The 24,927-nt window shown below is 33.4% G+C and overlaps 1 protein-coding gene and 1 long non-coding RNA gene across 2 annotated transcripts; one reads left to right on the forward strand and one right to left on the reverse strand.

Moving 5' to 3' along the window:
• The first annotated feature begins 492 nt into the window (after window positions 1-492).
• On the forward strand, window positions 493-9,299 carry LOC134257059 (E3 ubiquitin-protein ligase MIB2-like). Its single transcript, XM_062739710.1, has 3 exons — window positions 493-622; window positions 7,702-7,799; window positions 9,082-9,299. The coding sequence occupies exons 1-3, from the start codon at window positions 507-509 to the stop codon at window positions 9,297-9,299; spliced, it is 432 nt and encodes a 143-aa protein (XP_062595694.1). The 5' UTR covers window positions 493-506.
• Window positions 9,300-13,993: 4,694 nt separating this feature from the next.
• LOC134257057 (uncharacterized) lies at window positions 13,994-19,778 on the reverse strand. Its single transcript, XR_009989845.1, has 7 exons — window positions 19,726-19,778; window positions 19,074-19,138; window positions 18,906-18,997; window positions 18,648-18,755; window positions 14,497-14,599; window positions 14,297-14,347; window positions 13,994-14,053 (listed from the first exon to the last, which is right to left on the reverse strand). It is a non-coding gene; the product is annotated as an uncharacterized LOC134257057 (long non-coding RNA).
• Between the last annotated feature and the right edge of the window lie 5,149 nt (window positions 19,779-24,927).

The following is a 24,927-nucleotide window of genomic DNA, read 5'->3' on the forward strand; positions in this document are numbered from 1 at the left end:
TTAACATTTGGACAAAATAAACAGGGAAAACAACTTTCCAGAGGCTATCCAAGTCCAACTTGCTCTTCATTGATAAACATATTTTGTTTCTGCAACGATGGTTTTCACTAAAAGCACGGAATTAATTAGGTGCTTTTTTTTTAAATATATGCATTTTAAGAAGAATTTTTCTCAATTAATATTATTCCAAGTATTTTTTTTAATCAAGGAATACTTTCTATCTGTTAATCATTCAAAAATTTATAAACTGTAAAAGTTTTAATTTTATACCTTACATAGTTTTGGGGCTATTGTAAAAATAATTTTTGGACATGTTGACCTTTGACGAAACCTTAAATCGGATGCCTCAGAGATCTGTAACATAAAAAATGTCCTTTTCAAGAGGGTTTTATTGACGATCAGCATTGAAATTTATTTTCTGTATGTCGCTTGAAACCTTTTTATTATAAGGTGTACATCACAAGTTTCATGGATGTAATGGCTGTGAAGAAAGCCCAATAATTGGAATGCGATGGCGATGTTTGTATTGCGAGGACTACCACTTGTGTACGAAGTGTTATATGCAAGACGAACATAAAGTAAAACATCCGTTTGAAAGACATCAGGGAATGAAAACAATGAGGTATAGATTTTCTAGGATTTTTAGAGTAAACTCAGGTAACCTAATGCTATCTATTTTCGTCCGCCGTACGTCGGTCGTAAACGTTTGAAAATTTTTAGTTTCTTCTCTGGAACCACTGAACCAATTTAAACAAAATTCGGTATACAGCATTTATGGATTAAGGAAAACAAAAATTTTGAATGTCATGGTCCCTGCTCCCCTGGGGCCTGAGGGGTGGGGCCAAAACCACTAAAATTAATGCAATCTTTACAAAATTTCTTTTTTGATCCTTGACATAATGCAGTCAAATTGTTTGAATGATTTTAATCAGCATTGAGTCCTCTATCGAAATTGTGAAATTCATGGCCTAGGGATCAGGGGCTCTAGTGAATGGGGGTAAATAGATTATATAGTGAAAATGCATTCTTTCTTTGAAAATCTTCTCCTCTGCTCCTGGGCATTGGATAAACTAACTAAGTACAAAGTTATGATGAGCAAGAGTGCCTCTGCCAAAATTTTGAATTTTATGGCCCCAGGGTGAGGGATTCTGGTGTTAGGGTGGGGCTCTATTGATTATATTCGTTGCCCCTCCCCCTCTGGGTCCTGGGAATGTGGCAAAACACCATGAATAAAGCAATTTTTAAAAATCTTCTTCCTAACTCCTGGACGTCAAGCAGTCAAACTGTTGGAATGATTGTAATAAACATTGAGTCCTCTACCATAATTTAGAAATTCATGGCCCAAGGGTCAGGTGTTCTAATGCTAGAGCGGGACTACATAGTTAATATAGTAGTTAGTGTAGATTCATGTATGCATAGATTCAAGTTTGTTCAAATCATCCCCTCTTTTTCAGGAAAGTGACCACTTACGCATCATCTACTGAATAGAGTTTTCCTAGCCACAGTGCTCAGATTAGCGATGTGGCCTATGGACCTCTTGTTTGTGTTCCCTTACTCTGTCTATGGATTTTACGTAATCAAACTTTAAATGTTAAGTTTATAGTAATGATGTGCAACGATGATCCAAATTTAATTGTTTGAAAATGGTTGCATAATGGTTAGGTGACTTATAAGGCCCATAGACCCCTTGTTTTAACATCTAATCCTTTTTTTGAATTTGCAGTCAACTTGTGATAAGATCAGGTATTACAATAAATCATTATTTTGATGTTGCATGACTTCCGTTATGGTATTTAAGTAAAGTTTTTGCGTTAAAGGTATAGGGTTTTTTTTTATTATTTTAGGAGCGAAATGCTTCAATTATTATTTTGTTTAATATCCTATACTAGCTTTGATTCTGACTATCGCTGAGAATTTAAGTTTTAGTATTTTTAGGTCACCTGAGTATCTTAAGTGACTTATTGCTATCTGTTTTTGTCCGTCGTCGTCCGTCGTGTGTTAAACTTTGAACATTTTCAGCTTCTAATCTTCTCTGAAACCACTGAACCAATTTCAACCAAATATTGAATACAGCATTTATGGGTGAAGGAGGAAAAACTTGTGTATTTTATGGTCCCCGTCCCCTAAGGGGTGGGGCCAAAACCACCAAAATTATTGCAATCTTTAAAAATATTCTTGTTTACTTCTGGACGTCAAGCAGGCAAACTGTTGGCTTGGATGTAATGAGCATTGAGTCCTCTACCAAAATTGTGAAATTCATGGCCCCAGGCAAGGGTTTTTTTTGTGCTAGGGCGGGGTTTTATAGATTATATGGTGAAAATGCATTATTTCTTCGAAAATCTTCTTCTCTGCTCTTGGATATTAAGTAAACTAACTAAGTACATAGTTATGTTGAGCAAGAGAGCCTCTTCCAAAATTGTGAATTTTATGGCCCCTGAGTTGGAAAAGCTTAAACGTATGTGGAAGCATCCTGGGTTTTTGCAAATTTTAGTGTAGATTGTTCAGATCATAACCCTCGGGGTTTGGGCGGCGCCACAATAAGAAATCAAAGTTTAACATAGAAATATATAGAAAAACAAGATGTGTTTGTGAAACACTGATGGCCCCGTATGGCAACATACACTGTAGCAAAGATTAAACTTTTTATACAGGGTATTCTCATCTGAAATACAATTGTGAAAAATGAAAGTAGGCCAAGGTTGAAGTTTCATAAGTATGGAAATCTTCAAGGTCATCGTTATCCAATGAAAGTTCTTGCCACAAAAACGTACATATTTATCGTATGGAAGCCCTAGCTTTAACCATTCAAAAGTTACGGCAAAGATTAAAAATACTATTGAGGTCAAATGCCAACCTCAAGGCCGAAGGCCTTGCTATCAAATGAAAGATCTTATCAAAAGGATCGAAGTTTGAAAGCACTATCCCAAACCCTTTAAAAGTAACGGTCAAGGTTTGTTAAAAGGTCAAACTCAATGTCAAAGGGTCGAACTATTTGGTATTCAACGAAGGGTCTTCTCACAAAGACTTCATAAGTTAAGTATGAGATCACTACCCCTTTTTATCATAAGTACAAAAATCTCTAATGTCAAGGTACTTGGTCTCTAATGAAAGGTCTTGCCACATAAAATACATATTCAAAGCTTGTAACCCGATCCTAAACCGTTCAGAAGTTATGCCAAGGTTAAAAGAAGATGGGCGCATTTGGCGAGTAATCTACAGGAATCATTTGTACGAAACAGTTATGGTTTAAATGTCCATGATTTGGTTGGCTGAACAAAGCTGGTCAGATTTTTCAATCACGTCCATAGTTTTTTTATTTAGTTTGAATATCCGTTTTTCCTGGGGGTACTGTAACATATTAATGTTTCAAAAAATAACACCTAAAATATTTAATGCATAGATGCATGATGCATGTACATTGTAGAATTGAAGATAAGATTCTGAATTGATTTCGCTCGAGAACCAAACTTAACCGAAATTTATCTAATTCAAAATTTTACTATACAAGTACATTAAATGAAACTGACAAAATTAATGGTTGTTTGCATGAAAAAGAAAAATAACGCCCCATGCCAGGCTCGAACCAAAAACTTTTCGCTTCAAGTGTAGTGAACAGGTAACCCAACTTACTGAGCTATCACCGCTAAACGTATACTAATAATTATAAAAGGACAAAGAAGCGCCACATTCATACATTTGGATTTGTTTTGGGAAACGTTAATATTTCGGGGTCTCTGGGTCATCTCTCTCCATTTTTTAACAAAGTGTATTGGTTTCTTTGAATTTAAATACACACGAATAACGTTTCAAAATCATTGAGAGAAGACCCAGAGATAGAAAAAAAAATTTTAAAAAGTGTCTTAAAATGTACATTTTTGTACCAAATGTCTGATCTGGCTAATTTTCAAGTTATTTTTTAGTTAATCCGAGCTCAATTTCAGGAAAATATTTAAATAAAAAAAATGTTAAAATTTCATGTGACATGTCGTTAAAATTTTACACTTTTCAAGTACGCCCAGATTCCAGCCGAATGCCCATCAAAAGCGCCGACGTTCTTTTTTAAAAATTTTTGGTCTAACTCCAACGTCAAGGTCAAATGGTTAAAGTTCTAAATGAAGGGTCTTGACACAAGGATTAAATATATTAAGTCTGTAAGCACTAGCCCTAACCCTTTAAAAGTTATGGTCAATGTTTGCTGTTTAAAATTAGGTAAAATTCCAAGGTCAAAGGGTCAAAGTTCTTGGTATCCAATGAAAGCCCAATCCCTTACCGTTCAAAAGTTATGGCCAAGGTTAAAGTTTTTTCACAAGTAGAGAAATCACCGAGGTCAAAGTTTAAAGGTCAAGGTTGTAAGTATTCAATGAATGGTCTCCCAAAAAAGAATACATATGTGAAGTATAATACTGTTCAAAAGATATGGCCAAAGTAAAAGTTTAGAATTTATTTGTAAAAATTGGTCAAACTCCAACGCCAAGGTCAAAGGACAAGATAGGGTAAGACCAGTATTTGGCCCCCGATTTTGGGTGTCTTTCAGAATGATCCAACAGTTTATCCATGAAAACCTGTTTTCATCCCTGCCACAAAATGAGTACTGGTTTTAAGATTAAGAATATACAGAGGTCACAGTGAGGTCAGGAAATTGGTCAATTTTCGAAATTTCTCATTTTTATGCAAATTTTCACTAATTTTACAGCACATTTTCTTTCGGAAAACATAGAGCACACGCTTGCCTATCTACCAAATTTATATATTTTATACACTGATATCAGATGCAGTATATGTGTAAAAATCACAGATAGGCAAGCGTGTGCTCTATGTTTTCCGAAGAGAAATGTACCCAAAATATGATGAAAATCCACCAGAATTGAGGAAATTCGGGAAAATGTCCTATTTCTGAACCCTCTAGTGGCTTCCATGTAGCCTTTGAATCAAAATTAGTGCTTGTCTTAAAGTAAGCATCATTTTAACTTCTTAACTACAAACTATCACAGTTTTATCAGTGTTCTGATTTTTAAATAAAAAATTCGGCTGTTACCCTATCTTGTCCTTTGGTGGTAGACATTAAAATGTCTTGTCACAAGGAATGCACTTGTGCAATATGAAAGGCCTAGCTTCTCTAAATTAAAAGTTATTGGCAAGATTTAAGTTTTTGCAGATAAACAGAGAGACAGACTGGGGCATAAAAATTAAAAATCCTCTTCTCAAAAACCACTGGGCCAGGAAAATGAAACTTATATGGGAGCATCCTGGGTAGTGTACATTCTTAATTGTTAAAATTGTAAACCCAGTGTTTTGTAAATTGTGTTGCCATACCAACTAACACTAAAAATCTGAAATATTTTCAAACCGCATCTCCACCTACAATGTAAGTAGATTGCAAAAAAGGTTTCCACAAAAGACTGAAACCAAGAATTATTGTTCTAGTTATTGCTCCTCAAAATTTCATTTTATGTCCAAATGCTACTTATTATAACTTTTCTCTTTTGTTGTCTAAAGTATAGACCGACATTTTCGTCAAAGACCTCTAGTGGTAAAAAATACTATGTCAATTAAAACAAGAGGCCCATGGGCCACATCGCTCACCTGAGAACCTTTGACCATTCTGTTCTTTACCAGATTTCACCCTTGTTATACATAATGCATCTCCACTGATCATATAAATTTAGACATTTTGAAATCTACACCATGATCCTTCCATGGGGACATATGTTTCAACTTAACTGGCCCAGTGGTTCCTGAGAAGAAGATTTTCAAAGATTTTTCCAATATATTTCTATGTTAAAATTTGATTCCCTATAATGGCCGCGCCTTTCCCCTGGGGGTCATGATTCCTACAATTTAGAATTTACACTACCCAAGAATGCTTCCACATAAGCTTCACTTTTTCTGGCCCAGTGGTTCTTCAGAAGAAAATTTTCAAAGATTTTTCCTATATATTTCTATATAAAAATTTTGATTCCCCATTGTGGCCCCGCCCTTCCCCTGGGTGTCATTATTTGAACAATTTAGAATCTACATTATACCAGGATGCTTCCACATAAGTTTCAGCTTTTCTGGCCCAGTGGTTCTTGAGAAGAAGATTTACAAAGATTTTTCCTATATATTTCTATGTAAAAATTTGATACCCCATTCTGACCCCGCCCATCCCCTGGGGGTCATGATTTGAACAATTTAGAATCTACACTATACCAGGATGCTTCCACATAAGTTTCAGCTTTTCTGGCCCAGTGATTCTTGAGAAGAAGATTTTCAAAGATTTCTCCTATATATTTCTATATAAAACTTTGATTCCACATTGTGGCCCCACCCATCCCCCGGGGGTCATTATTTGAACAATTTAGAATCTACACTATACCAGGAGGCTTCCACATAAGTTTCAGCTTTTCTGGCGCAGTGGTTCTTGAGAAGAAGATTTTCAAAGATTTTTCCTATATATTTCTATGTAAAACTTTGATTCCCCATTGTGGCCCCGCCCTTCCCCAGGGGGTCATTATTTGAACAATTTAGAATTTACATTATACCAGGATGCTTCCACATAAGTTTCAGCTTTTCTGGCCCAGTGGTTCTTGAGAAGAAGATTTACAAAGATTTTTCCTATATATTTCTATGTAAAAATTTGATACCCCATTCTGACCCCGCCCTTCCCCAGGGGGTCATGATTTGAACAATATAGAATCTACACTATACCAGGAGGCTTCCACATAAGTTTCAGCTTTTCTGGCCCAGTGGTTCTTGAGAAGAAGATTTACAAAGATTTTTCCTATATATTTCTATGTAAAAATTTGATACCCCATTCTGACCCCGCCCATCCCCTGGGGGTCATGATTTGAACAATATAGAATCTACACTATACCAGGAGGCTTCCACATAAGTTTCAGCTTTTCTGGCCCAGTGATTCTTGAGAAGAAGATTTTCAAAGATTTTTCCTATATATTTCTATGTAAAAATTGGTTCCCCATTGTGACCCTGCCCTTCCCCAGGGGGTCATTATTTGAACAATTTAGAATCTACACTATACCAGGATGCTTCCACATAAGTTTCAGCTTTTCTGGCCCAGTGGATCTTGAGAAGACTTAAAGATTTTTTCTATATATTTATATGTAAAACTTTGTTTCCCTATTGTGGCCCTGCACAACCCCGGGGGGTCATTATTTGAACAATATAGAATCTACACTATACCAGGATGCTTCCATAAAATTTTCAGCTTTTCTGGCCCAGTGGTTCTTGAGAAGATTTTAAAAGATTTTTCCTATATATTTCTATATAAAACTTTGATTCCCCATTGTGGCCCCGCCCTTCCCCCGGGGGTCATGATTTGAACAATTTAGAATCTACACTACCCCAGGATGCTTCCACATAAGTTTCAGATTTACTGGCCCAGTGGTTCTTGAGAAGAAGATTTTTTAATGACCCCACCCTATTTTTGTCTTTTCTTGATTATCTCCCCTTGCGAGGGGATATGTCCCTTTATTTTAACAATTTAAATTCCCCTTTACCCAAGGTTGCTTTGTACCAAGTTTGGTCAAAATCGGCCCAGTGGTTCTTGAGAAGAAGATTTTTTAATGACCCAACCTACGGACAGACAGACAGACGGACGGACGACGGACAAAATGTGATCAGAAAAGCTCACTTGAGCCTTCGGCTCAGGTGAGCTAAAAACTGAATGAAAAATCAACGGAGTTTTGAAAATGTACTTTGCAGTGACAATGTAGGAATTAGGTACAATGTAGAGTGTGTGGAAGGGAGGGGGATTCTCATTGGAGCACGTGTGAAATCGAGGAAAGGTCCAAAAATTGAAGGTAATACTTATTCTTAAATTTACATATATTTTTAACACTGTAGATATAATGTATCATATTTCTTACATCCATGCCAACGTATTCAAAAATCATAAAGTTTTTTTCTGTGAAAGTTCTAACTACAATAACAACGAAAAAACATTAAAATGCATAGTTTTTTTCAAAATTCTTCTTGTTCCTTGTATAACTTAAGAGTTCATATAATTGCTTTTGCGACTCTCATAATTTCTAATTTTGTGGTTTACTCCATAGGGACATTTCTTCCGGATTGTTACATTTAAAATAAATAAATGAATTAATTAAAATACACTTTAAATTCTTAAAATAAAATGCTTCTGACGCTTTCAATCAAGTAAAAAAAAACATGTTTAAAAAAGACATATTAAAAAATGTATACATATACTTGACAAGGGACGAAAGCTGTCAATTTTGGAAAATACTCTGGTTAGCTACAGCACATAGTTTTACTTAGTAAGCCCCCATTTGAAGAAGGGAGGGCATATTGCAATTGCTTTGCTGCTGTCTTTTTGACTTCAGTTTTGGGGAAAGGACAAAAGTGTTTGACAAACATCTCTTGTTAAACATTTGTTATGTAATGCATGATTTTTGCATCCCTGATATGAACACAGGCACGCACTCTGTATTACCTAACCTGTATCAGCACCCTTTATTACACATTTCCAGAATGTCTCTGTACTTTGCATACGGAATACTGTTTGCTATCACATCCAATATTCTTTTTTCATTTGAAATAATATGTCGATCCAAGGTGTTGTTTGAGCTTCCCAGAGATTCTCTACTTTGTTATAATTGTGTTGTTTTTTTGTTGTTGTAAGGGGGGGGAATTTTATTCTTAACCTATTTAATGTGGGAGTTAAGTATTGTATCTACCTAGTACTCCAAGAACTTCAGGTTGATTGTGATCTTTGGATCAAAGGTTAAGGTCATAAAGACCAACACCTCTTTACCCTCTCTCCTGCAAACCGAAATTAATATTGAAACATGTTTCTAGATACATGCACTTCATATATCTTTTTCCTTTTGGGTTTAGCTGAGGGGTTAAGGTCGATTTCAAGAGCATAGGTCGAGGTCATTTTTTTAACCAGCTAATATCAACATTTTAAAAAGGTTTCCAATGACCTTGACTTAAGTTACTTGACATTGAAAAGTTGTTTTTTTTCTGCATGAACATCTAAACATCTGGTATACGGGATACGGGTCGTTTAACGCGAGCGCGCATGTGCATGCATGCCCTGACATTTAATTATATTATATATTGCAGGAACAGTGATCGATATGGAAGATAGCATACCGCTATATAATTGCGACGCAAAAGTCATCTGGGAAGGTGGACCTACTAGAAGATGCAGAGTTGGAAGACATGGAGAAGTGGACATAAAGTTTATAGTACCGGCAGAAGTACCTTACATTGAAGACCATTTACAAAAAATCACTGAAGGTATTAGTGTCGTTCAACCAGACACTCAGCTTCTACGTTAATCAGAGAGTCTGGTAAAGAATCACGGTAGCGTTTGGAACAATCAGAGGGCTCTATCTTGTTTTCATTATGAAGATCCTTTTGAAAACAAATCTTATATATATTTTTTCTTCTAGATTGTGACTTTATATTAACATACTGGTCTTTAATATGGGTCACCAAACTAGAAATTACAATATCAAGCAAAGGAATGTGTATTATGCAAGTAGGGCTACACTACTTTCACTTTTGCTTTCGTACAGAATATTTGCAAGACATTATAAAACACAATTACCTATAACTTGTGGGCACAATCTCATGCCATATTCTTTCCTGATTTATCACAGTCATTTATTTAACTAATATTTAAGTTAGTTTCAAAACTTTTTGATGTCATTACATTTTTCGGGCGCAATAAAGCTAAAACCGTACCTTCTTCTTTCACTTGTATAGTTATCTAGCAAAACGTTTTTAATTAGTACAGAATTATTTATAACTGTCCGAAATCCCGTAATTATACATTAAACAGCTTAACTTTGTACAGTAAAATGATTGTTAGATTATAGTGTAAAGACCTTTTATTAATTAAAATATGGTGTGTAGATTTGAAAAAAAATCATGAACTGTGCATTTGTTACAATAGCTACACAGTTTATATTTCATCTTTACAGACACTGCAGTTGTAGGGCTAAGAGTTTTGAAAAAAACAGACGACGAGCGATCAACAGTTGGCACAATCATTGCAATAAAGGTATGTTGGGGGGAAATGTCATTTGCACATTCATTGCCGGCTAGTTACATTTTTTCTACAAGTTGAAAGGGGACAGTCGGAAAACGATTAACTCTAATTTAATGTCTGGCTGCGGGAAGCACATATATGTCCTTTTACCGCTGGCAGCAGCAGGTACATATATGTCTCCGTCATAAAGTTTGAGACGTCTGATTACTCCCTTAATTGAAATTAATAATATTGTATTAAAAAAATTTTTTGCACTTTTTGTTAAATTAAAATATTTAAGAATTTTGAAAGAATGGTTAAGGTGGCTCATTACATCCACAGTTTATTTTAGATTTCAATACAGCACCACTTATAATGTAGATGTCAAATATCCAGATGGGGGTATTGATATCAAAAATATTTTTTAGCTCACCTGAGCCGAAGGCTCAAGTGAGCTTTTCTGATCACATTTTGTCCGTCGTCCGTCCGTCTGTCTGTCTGTCCGTCAGTCTGTCCGTCTGTCTGTCCGTCTGTAAACTTTTCACATTTTCGACTTCTTCTCAAGAACCACTGGGCCAATTTTGACCAACCTTGGTACAAAGCATCCTTGGGTGAAGGAAAATTTAAATTGTTAAAATGAAGGGACATATCCCCTCGCAAGGGGAGATAATCAAGAAAAGACAAAAATAGGGTTGGGTCATTAAAAAATCTTCTTCTCAAGAACCACTGGGCCAGTAAAACTGAAACTTATGTGGAAGCATCCTGGGGTAGTGTAGATTCTAAATTGTTCAAATCATGACCCCCGGAGGAAGGGCGGGGCCACAATGGGGAATCAAAGTTTTATGTAGAAATATATAGGAAAAATCTTTGAAAATCTTCTTCTCAAGAACCACTGGGCCAGAAAAGCTGAAACTTATGTGGAAGCATCCTGGTATACTGTAAATTCTAAATTGTTTAAATAATGACCCCCGGGGGAAGGGCGGGGCCACAATGGGGAATCAAAGTTTTACATAGAAATATATAGGAAAAATCTTTGAAAATCTTCTCAAGAACCACTGGGCCAGAAAAAGTGAAGCTTATGTGGAAGGATCCTGGTATGATGTAGATTCTAAATTGTTCAAATAATGGCCCCCAGGGGAAGGGCGGGGCCACAATGGGGAATCAAAGTTTTATATAGAAATATATATAGGAAAAATCTTTGAAAATCTTCTTCTCAAAAACCACTGGGCCAGAAAAGTTGAAACTTATGTGGAAGCATCCTGGTATAATGTAGATTCTAAATTTTTCAAATAATGACCCCCGGGGGAAGGGTGGGGCAACAATGGGGAATCAAAGTTTTATATAGAAATATATAGGAAAATTCTTTGAAAATCTTCTTCTCAAGAACCACTGGGCCAGAAAAGTTGAAACTTATGTGGAAGCATTCTGGGGTATTGTAAATTCTAAATTGTAGGAATCATGACCCCCGGGAGAAGGGCGGGGCCATTATAAGGAATCAAAGTTTTACATAGAAATATATAGGAAAAATCTTTGAAACTTTTCTTCTCAGGAACCACTTGGCCAAAAAAGCTGAAACTTATGTGGAAGCATCCTGGTATAATTTAGATTCTAAATTGTTCAAATCATGACCCCCGGGGGAAGGGCGGGGCCACAATGGGGAATCAAAGTTTTATATAGAAATATATAGGAAAAATCTTTGAAAATCTTCTTCTCAGGAACCACTGGGCCAAAAAAGCTGAAACGTATGTGGAAGCATCCTGGTATAATGTAGATTCTAATTGTTCAAATAATGACCCCCGGGGGAAAAGCGGGGCCACAATGGGGAATCAAAGTTTTATATAGAAATATATAGGAAAAATCTTTGAAAATCTTCTTCTCAAGAACCACTGGGCCAGAAAAAGTGAAGCTTATGTGGAAGCATTCTGGGTTAGTGTAAATTCTAAATAGGAATCATGACCTCCGGGGGAAGGGCGGGGCCATTATATGGAATCAAAGTTTTACATAGAAATATATAGGAAAAATCTTTGAAAATCTTCTTCTCGGGAACCACTGGGCTAAAAAAGCTGACACATGTGCCCATGGAAGGATCATGGGGTAGTGTAGATTTCAAAGTGTCTAAATCATGATCAGTGGGGTAGGGTGGGTATGCATTATGTATAACAAGGGGGAAATCTGGTAAAGAACAGAATCAAAGCTTCTCAGATGAGCGATGTGGCCCATGGGCCTCTTGTTATAGAATTTTTTAGCTTTTATTTTATTTTAGTGAAATTTTTTTTTTCAGGTTTATTATTCACAGAATTTCAAAACTTTCAGTGTCAAATGATGGGCATCTTCTTAAGACAAGTACATAGAGTGAAAATACCTCCTAATACCTAATAACAATTTTATTACAAAAAAATAATTTTCTCCTAGAAAACAATTAATGTCATTATCTTTTTAATCTATGCATAAAGCATTTAAAAAAATGTGTTCTGAAGAGACAAGGAATGTATTTCAATGAATTACATGTGTCAAATTGAATGAAGAAAGTTTAAACGAAATGAACAAGAGGCCCACGGGCCTTATAAGTCACCTGTGCATCATGCAACAACTTTCAAATGATTGAATTTGTTTCATGTTTTAAGCTAGATGCTAAGGCATTCACAATTTTGGAAGAGGCACTCTTGCTCAACATAACTATATACTTAGTTAGTTTATTTAAAACCTAGGAGCAGAGAAAAAGATTTTCAAAGATTTAATGCATTTTCACTATATAATCAATAGAGCCCCGCCCTAACACCAGAACCCCTGACCCTGGGGCCATAAAATTCACAATTTTGGTAGAGGCACTCTTGCTCATTATAACTATGTACTTTAAGTTTAGTTTATTTAAAACCTAGGAGCAGAGAAGATTTTCAAAGATTTAATGCATTTTCACTATATAATCAATATAGAGCCCCGCCCTAACACCAGAACCCCTGACCCTGGGGCCATGAATTTCACAATTTTGGTAGAAGCACTCTTGCTCATCATAATTATTTACTGAATAAGTGAATTTAATACCTAGGAGCAGAGAAGATTTTCAAAGATTTGATGCATTTTGATTATATAATCAATATAGAGCCCCGCCCTAACACCAGAACCCCTGACCCTGGGGCCATAAAATTCACAATTTATGAAGAGACACTCTTGCTCATCATAACTATGTGCTTAATTAGTTTATTCAATACTCAGGAACAGAGAAGAAGATTTTTAAAAACTTACTGCATTTTCACTATATAATCAATAGAGCCCCGCCCTAACACCAGAACCCCTGACCCTGGGACCATGAATTTCACAATTTTGTTAGAGGACTCAATGCTGATTACAATCATACCAACAGTTTGACTGCTTGATGTCTGGGAGTAAAGAAGAAGATTTTTAAAGATTGCACTATTTTAGTGGTTTTTGCCCCACCCCCAGGTCCCAGGGGGGCGGGGACCACGAAATTCACAATTTTTGTTCCCCTTCACCCATAGATGCTATATGCCAAATTTGGTTGAAATTGGTTCATAGGTTTCAGAGAAGAAGCTGAAAATGTTTAAATGTTAACGCACAACGGACGACGGACGACGACGGACAAAAACGGATAGCAATAGGTCACCTGAGTTTACTCAAGTGACCTAAAAATTCAATTTAAAAAATATTTGGTACTCAAAACACTATGGAACGTTTGACATTACATCTAAAATTCAGAATAAAGCTTTAAATTGCCAGAGTATACATTAAAATCAATAAAACAAATACATTATATAAATAACACAGTAAATAGCGCAATTAAATAAAATCTTAATTTCATCAAGGTTGTAGATTTTGACTCGAATTTCCTCCATACAAACATGTCAGTGATTGATAGAGTTCACTGCATGCATGGCTATGAAAATGACATTACTTGATTGGCGAAGATTTGACTGTTGCTTTCTTTTGTTTCTGCCTAAAAGAAATTCTTCTTGGTTTATGCTTAATGAATCCGTTACTTTGTTTTCACAGAGACTCTGGTTTTCACTGTTTACATAGCCTTTCCACATAAAATTGTAAAACCTGAAAAAAAAACAATATTTAACATTTTCAAATATCTTTCTACTAATATAACTTAAGACTGCATTGAATTTTGATATATTCAGAGTGAGAAAGAAGAAATTATAAATAATTGAAAACTACATTTTAATCTTTTAATGAAACAGTTGTTCAAAGAGGGAGGTAATCCAATTACAAATATAAGACTGTAATTTCAAAGAAAGATAATTCATTTTTATGAAAGATAACTCTAAAAAATCAATAAACCTTATAGTCTTTTTCAAGAATTTGTGTAGCAATGATCCAACTGTGTACTGTCTGAAAATTAAATAAATACTCATTTTAATGACTAAATATTCTTAGGTTACATAGTTATAATGAAATATTAGGACAATTTTAATCCAAGTAATTAATTACATCCCCCCAAAAAGCAGTGTATTCAAATAGGAAATGTAAAATGCACTTACTAAGGATAAACAAATTTCCGTCCTTCAAATCTGTATAAAATTCCTGTTCTGTTAATTCATAAACATCATCGTCCTTCTCACAACCATCCAGCCAATACTGCACCTGTTGTAATATATTTGAATAAGTCAGTTATGTTCATAATGAGGCAAAATATATTAAAATCTACTTTACTTAAAGACACAGACATGTAACACAAAGTAAGACATTACAAATACAAGACATACATATATAATTGACTTTAAGATAAAATGCTTTAATTTCTTAAATATTTAAAGTATACTATATTGCTAAAATTTTAACCACCTCACACCACTGGAATGTTATACTTCATTGTAACAAATTGTGATGGGTTTTGAAAGGAATAGTTTGAAATAAGAAGAAATTTTACCTATGTGGAGTTTGAAACAATACAAGAATAAAAACGTGTTACTTATTTTCTATTCAAAATTCTATACACAAAATGATTTTTTTATTTACTTCTCAAATAAAGTGTACCAAATGTTTAAGTACTGTTTATCACTCCATAGTCCATACCCCTTTTTAAAAACACATTCAATAAGTTAAAAGTATTTTAGAGAAAATAATGTAGGTGATAGGAAGAAAATTATTACATACTATGCCATATATTAAAAATATATATTTGCTATTTGCCCTCTACAGGCTTACTGACTTAAAACTTTACATTTTTTTTTTGGTATTTCCCTCATCAATTAAATATATATATATTTTTAAAATATGGCCCTAGTAATCAGTAAATCAGGTATACTAAAATTCATTCACTCAAGGTCTTGTAATGTTTACAAAGTCAAGTCAAATGAAAAATTATATTTAAGATATGCATTCTTCTTTTTCCTTTTTTGATTGAATTAAATTGAATATTGTCTTAGAAATATAAATAATTCATGAAGAAAAACTTAAATAACTTGACACAGTAAACAAAACTATCATTTATGAACTCAATACATATCTTATAAAGGTTTGGGGATGTGAAATTGTTACAGTGCAGTGTTTTCCCTAAGAACCAGCAGCCAGCCAAATTGACCGCTTTGACTGATAAAAATGCTGCCTGCAAATCAAACTTTGTTGTAAGGTTAACATAGCCTTAGCCTGTAACAACTCATCTTTAACCCATTACTTTAAAATAAAGGGAAAACACTGTCAGTGATTTACAAAATTTTCATTGTGTGATTTACTTACATGCAAACACACTATACCACTTTAAAAAGAGTTTAGTGTGAACTTCATATTAAAATGCTTAATACTGAAGTAATCATAAATTACTTTGAATATTCCATTGTCATAACCAACAATTTCACCATTCCATTCTATATTTTCATATTCATCGTTTGTCCAGGTATGAATGATTTTTTTCCTAACTAGTGTAGATGGAATCACTTCCCGTTGGGTCCCTTCCCTTTTTAGCTTTATGATGGTTTTCAAGTTTTCAATTAATTTTTCAATTGTAAAAAGTTTTCCTTTTTCCGAAAATTTTGTCAATCCTTTATGTTGTTTTTCTAGAGGAAATATTGTTTTGTACAAGTTCAACTGCTTCTTCACCGCTGTAATTTTATCATTTTTCTTCTTTATATGTTGTAAACTGCTGTCAACCTTGCTTTCCGTGTCCCATAATCCATCGTCTGATATCGAATCTACTGCTTTTGTCAATTTTTCCTCTTTTCTTTCTTTCATTGCTTTTACATTTTCTTGTCTTTCTCTGATAATTTTCAGATGATTTTGAAATAACAATTTCTTTTCCAACTTATTCTTACACAAAACTTCCCTCCCTTCCTTCCTAATATTTCCTAAAAGCTCTTTCTTCTCTGACACTGTCTTTTCTTTTAACCACTCACTTGTCTTATTTTCACTAAATAAAATAAGGTTCTCTACACTAAAAACACTAGACGTTGGCGTATCCATCATTTTCTTGTCCAACCTGCCCATTAGTCTTTCTACAGTAATATTATTTGTGCCACAACTATTACATTTATTTACAACATCTTCAGATGGATTAAAATATTTTCCAGTTTCTTCAATAAAAGGACTAAACAGTGACAATGACTTGGTTTTTAAAGATACACAAAACTTTTTCAATATCGAACATGTTACATCATTGTAAAAATCATCATATAAAACCTCCTCAAATTCATCAGTTGGAAGAAAAGGACCATAAAACAGAGAAATTTTTCTTGATAAAAGTAAAAAAGGTTCTTGTATACACAGATCTAAAAATTGAACAACTCTTCTGTACACGCTACCCATAGACAAAGCAGTGGGTAGCTCTTCCGCCTTGGACCAATAAGGTTCAGAAAATGAATTGCATATAATACCAAGTGCTCTTAAAATACATAAAATATGATTGTTTTGTAAGCCACACACGATAAAATCAGTACAAGAATTCAAAGAACTTTTTGTGGATAACAAATACTGTAAAATATGCTTTCTCATACAAAAAATTCCTACAGCATTATAAAACAAAACATTAAATCTATTCCCTTTGACTTTCACCACAGGTACTTTGTCAAAACCTTGTTCTTTTACATAGGTTGCTGTTAAAAAGGGATCACCTGTTCCATCTTTAAAAAAAAGTTTGGATACACATGAAATGAGATAAAAGGTGTAAGATTCCTTACTTCGACAAGATACATTGTTAAAAGAAACATTTACATCTTTTTCAAAATTTAAAACTTCTTTCAAACACTGATCTGAAAACTGTAAAAGCGCATGTACAGAGCATTTAAAAGAATAAAAGTCCTTGTCACAATTAAAATCATCCCTGCATTTTTTCATTAAAATACTGTTAACTTTCTCTTCCGTAACACTACGGTCTGTCATAAAACTGGAAATCTTATTTAAAATGTCACAAGACTGACCATCAGTTATTTCATTTAAAATATTTAAAGTAGTTTGGACGTAAGTGTCAGCCTTGCCGTCACTTACTTCTTTTAAACCAGCAGTAAAAATATTATTATTTGTGGCTATTTTCAAACCATAAAAATGTCTTCCTTTTTTTGTGGTAGCATCTCTATGCATAGTTAAATTTTCTGTATTTAAAAAATTTTCTTTTAACTGTTTTTTACATAAAATACCCATTTCATTGCTAAAAATTGCATTAGTACTCTTAGATGGCAGTTCTTTCACTTTAAAATTCACTAAAGATAAAACAGCATTAACTACTGGTTCGACATGTTCGATACCAATGTTATGAGTTCTAAAAAAATATATAAGTTCCCTAATCCTATGATCAAATGGTCTACCTCTGGTATTTTCCCTAAAATCTAAAACTTTAACTGTGTCACACCCTTCCTGTTCTTCCTCTTTTTCACAACGTAAAATATCAAGTTCTTTTTGTAAATCATTTAAAATAACATTTAAAGAGTTGCACTGAACACTTTTGTCTCTCAGTACACATACTTCTTTGTCTTTTTTTCGGTCTATCTTCTCTTCTTTTTTCATTTTTCTTGAAACATGTAATTTTGATCGCAGATTTTTAATAATTCGGTCTTTCCTTTGTATGGCTTGTTCATATCTCCTACTTTTAATTTTCTTTAGCTGGTCTTTCAATAGTAACACTTTCTTTTGTAACTGAATAATTTGAATACTATGGTCTATTGGTGCTGGTGGTGGTTGTGGTGGTGGCAGTGAGGGTGGTTCAGCTCTAGATGTCACTTTCACTGGTACACTAAATGTACTTCTTAAAAAATGTTCACATTCACAGTTTTTTTTCCCTTTCAGCTGTTGAATCTTTGCTTTATTTCTTTTGATTTTAACATAAAGTGATTTCTTGTCAATTTCTTCTCGACTTTTACCCAGAACTCTGCATATATCACTGTGAATTGAATTGATGTTCCCTTTGCATCTTTCATATATTTCGACCACTAATTTGTTGGTTAGGGACATTTTGGTTATGATAAGTTAGTTTTAACAAATATATTTACCCTATATACACATATACTATGTTGGCTGTTTTGAAAGAAATGATGATATTGCATGTTAGTAAAACGAGACAAACACTAGACGATGGACACACATCACACACATATATAATTCATACTGATAGTGTCGCCTGCATTGGTATTATTTTTATTTCAGACTGACAGATGGACAAGTGCCATAATAAGTGATCCCTCTGTATTATTTAATAAATACATACCTTAAAAGCTCAACTGAATAAATCTTTTTTTTTTTGTTTTTTTTCTTTTCTTTTCTTTTTTCAATGTCTTTAGGAAAAATCCTCAATGAAGAAAAACCAAATATGAATCTGAAAATAAAATTCATAATATATATTTAATTATTTATCATATTTGAAAAAAAAATTGTCATTAATAATTTCAAAGAATTGTAATAAATTCTTACATTTTATATGTGGCAAACTTTATAATTGTTCTTCTAAATATTGTAAAGAAATTACCCTTGAGTTTTCCAACAAGGGGTATGTACAGGAATAAACAAACAAGCGAAAGAATATTTACACACAGTCTCTGGCTAGGTAATCACTGAAATCTGGAAGAAAAAAATTTTTAGTAATTGTTGCAAATAATTGTATGGAAGCATTGACATTTTATGAAATTCTATTTACCTTGATTATCCAGGAAAGTTTATTTACACTTCATAAAGCATCCCAATATAACTGGTGAAATTTGTCTGAAAAAGATATATAAATCACTTTTTTCTTATGATATATTGAAAAAGACTATGATGAAAGGGAGGTAACTCAATTATTAGAATGGTTGAAACTATTGGGAGGCATAAAAGTAATTGAATAAATTAAACTCTAACTTGATTTTTCGCAAATATGTATTTTAATATCTTAAATTTACATATAACAGTTAATCATTGAAGGAAACTATGAGTGTGCCCTCGTGTTGCCATTATAATATCAATTTTCCATGTCACATTACTGAGGCATTAATCTTTAAAAAATCAGCAAGAGAAAGCCATAGCTTCCAAAATTTCAGTAATCGTACATATTGTAGCAGTATGTCTACCGCTTACGAAAATGTGTGAAACTTGAGCGTACCCTATCATTATCCTCCAAAAAAAAAAATTATTCATATTTTCATTACGCCCGTGTACATAATAAAATACCATTATTCGTGCTTTACGCGATTTTCCAAGAACAAAACACTGTATAAAAGATGATATATACTCAAAACTTACCAGCATTACTCAATTTTTGTTATGTCAAAGTCCTATCTTATTTTATATAATTTATAACAAAAAATACTTACTTACTCCGAGCTATATGAAGTCAACATGGCCGACTCCGAACAGTTCTGCAATAGATTAGAGTTATCGTTCTTGGCAAAGATGGCGTTATCTGGAAAGGCTAGTTTACAACGCCGCATGTTTCATTTATTTTTAAAGCGTTTTAAAGGTCAGGGTCATATTATAGAGGTAACTTTACAACTCGTCCCCTGAGCAAACCGGTCGACACAAATGGAAGTTTATTTTTTTGTGTAGTACGTCATCAAAAAGTGGTGCAATGAGCCTCCTTAATTTTTTTTAATTATTCATGTATTTCTTTATGAATTGATTTGCAAGTTTAAAATTTCAAACGAAATACTTTTTCGCATTTCATTTCTAAGATTTATTATATCTGTAAGGCTAAAATATTCGTAACAATCCATTTTTTTTTGAGAAAAAAAAATCGTATGTGATAAAAATATTAACTAGTTAAATATTTTATAAAATATCTCAAAGAAGAGCTAGTGAAAACATTCCTCCTTACTTCAATTCGGGGGGCAAAAGCAAATTGCAGGGTATATTTCTTTCTTCATTTACACATCTTTTTTCCAAAAATAGACTGCCCCCCCCATGACTTTAATTTTGAGTTTGAATATTACAGCGAAAATTATGTGCATCTGTTTAATATTATAGAAATAACTAAGATGTGAATAATTTCGATTACTCCCACTTTTAGCAAACCATTTTCTCGATCGACCTAGCCAGCAGGACCTTGTCAAACACACCTTAAATGGAAGTATCTCAGTCGAATATTCGAATATTTAAATCAATTACCTGCACCTGGCCTATTTTAAAGTTTTAAAGTTATTGTCTTCCCACAAACTTTTATTAAAATAGAACATTTGGTGTTATGACTACCTCACAGTAGTTTTTGCGTTAGTGTGAAGTAAAAAATAAAGCAGAGTCCTACATAAAACTGTAAAACATTGGTAGTGAAGTATTAAACTTGGGATAAAAAGAATCTGCCATGCTTTATTGTTGGATATGATTTTTATATATCCAACTCACTGTGTTTTATCCACTCGCCATGCCAAACTACACATCATGGGAGATCCTATATACATGTATATACAACATGTACCTCGTACAGGCACGTAGTATCCGGGGGGCCAGGGGGGGGCTGCCCCCCCCCCACTTTTTTCCCGAACATTACCTTTACTATAGAAAATAGCAAGAAAATATAGGAAGAAATTGGAAGTGAAAGGAAGTTTGCCTTGAAAAAAGTTGGCTACTAACCCACCCACCCCACCCCCAACCCACTCCCACGAAATAGGATTTTCCAGTAATGTTCAATTTTCATTTTTTTTTTTGGCTTGTAAACTTTTTGGGTAAAGTAAAAAAAAATGTTCTCAGGTTGCCCCCCCCACTCCACTTTCATAAACGATGCTACGTGCCTGTCGTATAAGACTCTGATTTGACGTTATAAATTTTGAATTTACCGGATGGCACTAAATACAAAATTTACACCACGACAACGTATTTAATACCACATGCAGTAAATCAATTTTTACAACATGCAATAAGCATAACCAAACGCAAACTTTAATACATTTCTATTTCGTCCAGCCAAAAAAACACTTTAAATATTCGCATTAACATCGTACTCTAGCTATGCATTTGATTTAGCAGATTCTGAAAAAGAATACAATGTTTCCCTACTTTTTTGAGCATTGTATGTTTGCTATTTTTACTTTCTATGCTGGTTGCAGCGCCTTTTCCTACTGTTTGTTGCCGTAAAGTCAAACACCCGCATTTCAAGATATGGTAGGGTTATTTTGAGGAGGGGGGAACTAGTAAGAAAAAAATAGATTACCCCATCCCCCTCTTTATTTCGTTACTGGAATTTTAACCTTTTAAACTTTGAAACCTTTGCTATATCTTTAACATAAGCTACACAACCTCACAAGGGTTTAGAAATTGTCTAAATCTTTTCTTTCTATCTTTTACGTAAGTAAAGTAACACTCCCCATACTACTAAATAAATCAACTTTTAGATCCAAATCTATTTAGTCAAATGTTTCATTATCAAGATAAATAAATACATACGCGACAAGTATTTAAAATGAATTTTGAAAACTGTATGACCTCTGGTTGTCATTTACGTGAATAATCCCAATGATATTTAAGGCGTACCAAGCTATTTTCAATATTTAACAAAATGAAACACTGTTCATACAATCGTCGATGTGTTATAAATACGACCGGGGTGGTAATTAGTCTCCTACCGGTGAAACCGAAAGGGACTATAGGTTTTTTCAGTCTGTCCTACTTGGTTTTCTGTATTTTTTTTCTGGATGCTTGCAGATATTGAGCTGAATTCTGCTATTTGAGTATATCTTTATGAGTAGCAGGTCAAGTTTGCAGGCTCAAGTGAGCTTTTCCCATCCAAATTTGTCCGTTGTCTGTCGTCGTTATCCTTGTTAACTTTTCACATCCTTATCTTCTAATTCTTAAAAACCACGGGCCACTTTTAACTAAACTTGTCACAAAGTATCCTAAAGTAAAGGGGATTCAAGTTTGTTCAAATTAATGAAAGGTCACACCTTTTCGAAAGGGGGGTTATTAAGGGGGAGAAAAATTAATGGCGTTCTACAAGAAATCCTTTAAAGAACCTCTGAGCCAGGAAAAATGAAACTCATGAGGAATCATCCTCAGGTGTTTTAATTTCAATTTATTCAAATCATGACCCCGGGCCGGGGGTTTGGTGGGGCCAAAAAGGCCGATCAAATTTTTATAATATATAAGAAAAGTCTTTTAAAAACTACTATGCTAGGAAAATGAAACTCATGTGGAATCATCCTCAGGTAGTGTAGATTCAAATTTGTTCAAATCATGACCCCTGGAGGTTAGGACGAGGCCACAATGGCTAATCAAAGTTTTACCTGGGAATTAATAGGACAAGTCTCTAACTACTTCTTTTCAAGAACAATTGAGACCGGAAAGATCAGAAACTGATTGATCCTTGTCATGTATAGAAGGCAATGTGTAAATAAGGACCCTAGGATTAGAATGAATATGTTTGGCAGCATTTGATTTCATGATGAATTGTATTTCATTTTTTCTACTACAGATTTTTATGACTTTAGACGAAACTGTTACATGTAATACATTTATCCTTGTTTCATCCAGCTGTTAATACAAACTGTAGTTAAATTACCTCATTTTATAAATTACTCGAAAGGGATATCAAGTAGTCAATAGACATTACCCTTACATTAAAATGTAAAACTGTCTCAAAAAGGGAAAACCAAACTCGAAATGTTCTGACAATACGATGCGACAATGTGAACATTTATTCCATTTATTCATACAGGGTGTCCCATAATATATGATACCATTTTAAATTATTGCCAGAAACGCAGGTCTTGACCAATTTTCTATGAAATTTGTCTCATTAAATTTGAGTGAATAGAATTATTAGCAACAAATACTTTTAGTTTAATTTTTACACATAGTTTGAGTAATGAAGTCACTTAATTTCGACTAAAAATTGCATTTGAAGCAAAATTGATATATCAAATAAGCTGGCTTCCCTCGTTTCAAAACTGTAATTATCAAATCCAGTCTTAAGATAATTTTACTAAACCTAAATCTCGAATCTTACATTGTAAAAGCTAAATATCCAATGAAAATTTAGAATATAACTAAAGAAAAACGCATTGTTGTCTTAAGTTATGGAATTTTGTTTAATATATAGACATTATCATTATTCACTTGGACGTCATTTAGATGACATTTGTTAAAAACAATAGCATTTTTCAAAGTAAACTTATTTTGTCGTGTTCCTTTCAATTTCTATAAAGTTTTGTGAATAAAAGTAAGTAGACAGTATATGCAATCTTTATAGTGCATTTGTTGTAATTCAATATCCATTCCAATAAATTTTGTATATTCATGAAATGGTATCATATATTCTGGCACACCCTGTATATTGTACTACATGTGCATGTTTTAACGAGAAATAGATTTATATTCAGGTAGGATTATTCTCGTATTTCTTATATTTAAAAATTTATGAAATTTTCACAGAATCGAGAAGACAATATCAATTAGTTAAAGTATTTACTAAGAGACAAAAAAAATATTTTTTATGCATTTTTGGCTAAAATTTGTACTTTGATAGGAAAGGTTTATAAACTTACATAGTTCTAGTTTGTTTGTAAAATCATACTCATTTGATATCTTTTAAATGTTTAATACCTTATTATTAATTTAACTTGCATTTGAAAATTTCTTCAAGTCTTTGATTGTGTAAAAATTTTAACTAAATTGTCCTATTATAATTTTAGGAGGCAGAAAAGAAGATATTTTAATACGCCACCATTCCGCTAAAAATATAGTCCATGCTAGTTTTTAAACGCAATTTACCATTTCTATTTAAAGTTCTAAAATTCTGATGAGGAAAGAAAACTAATTTTTTTTAATCCCGTACACCTAGATATTTTAGACATCTGTGACAGCGACTGGGAAAATGGGACCGAACCCTTTATAGAGTTATTAAATAAAAAGACACTTTGAAAACAGGGAAAATGCACTTTTTCATGATATTTAATCTGAACTTCAAATTTAAAACCAGGGAAAAGTAATGAATAAGATATACACTTTTTTCTAAAAATAAATTGAATAGAAATTTTAGAAATGTACAGAATTAAAAATATTGTAACCATTGTCATCATGGCAACAAAATAAAATAAGACCCTTTATCATTAACATAATCATCTTTGCAAGAGTTCAAAAACAATAAGTGTTTATAAAAGTTTCAATATTTCATAAACATCCTGTATTCATAAATTTTCAATTTTTAAGGAAGCTATAAACACTGACATAAACTATTCTATGGCTTGAAGAAGTTTATGTCATATAAAAGTGTACAGACCAAGTTTATCAAGTTCATTTTCAACATAAGGTACCTATTGTATTTCCTTTAAAATATGTTCACAGACAGTTTAGGTATCTTAAAATTTCTTCAAGTTTTTGATTGTGTAAAAATTATAACCAAATTCATTGTTCTATTACAATTTTAGGAAGCAGAAACGAAGATATTTCTAGATTCAAAGTTTTCGTCAGTACACTTCTCGTTTTCATTATATTGTTACTTTCATTGAAATACAATTTATCTATAATGTTTAATTCTTTTATGAAACTAAGATCTTGGTCATATAAATTTCTTGTGGTATTAAAGCCGT

Source organism: Saccostrea cucullata, unplaced genomic scaffold (assembly GCF_032062105.1).
Source record: "Saccostrea cucullata isolate Sc308-1 unplaced genomic scaffold, CSIRO_AGI_Scuc_v1 ctg761, whole genome shotgun sequence".
NCBI classification, from domain to species: domain Eukaryota; kingdom Metazoa; phylum Mollusca; class Bivalvia; order Ostreida; family Ostreidae; genus Saccostrea; species Saccostrea cuccullata.

Excerpts from the sequence above, each read along its gene's own strand:
- LOC134257059 (XM_062739710.1), top strand. The coding sequence starts at position 507 with ATGCGATGGCGATGTTTGTATTGCGAGGACTACCACTTGTGTACGAAG. Across the intron at positions 623-7,701 it reads CAGGGAATGAAAACAATGAG|TGACAATGTAGGAATTAGGT; the intron begins GTATAGATTTTC and ends TGTACTTTGCAG. Across the intron at positions 7,800-9,081 it reads GAAAGGTCCAAAAATTGAAG|GAACAGTGATCGATATGGAA; the intron begins GTAATACTTATT and ends TATATATTGCAG.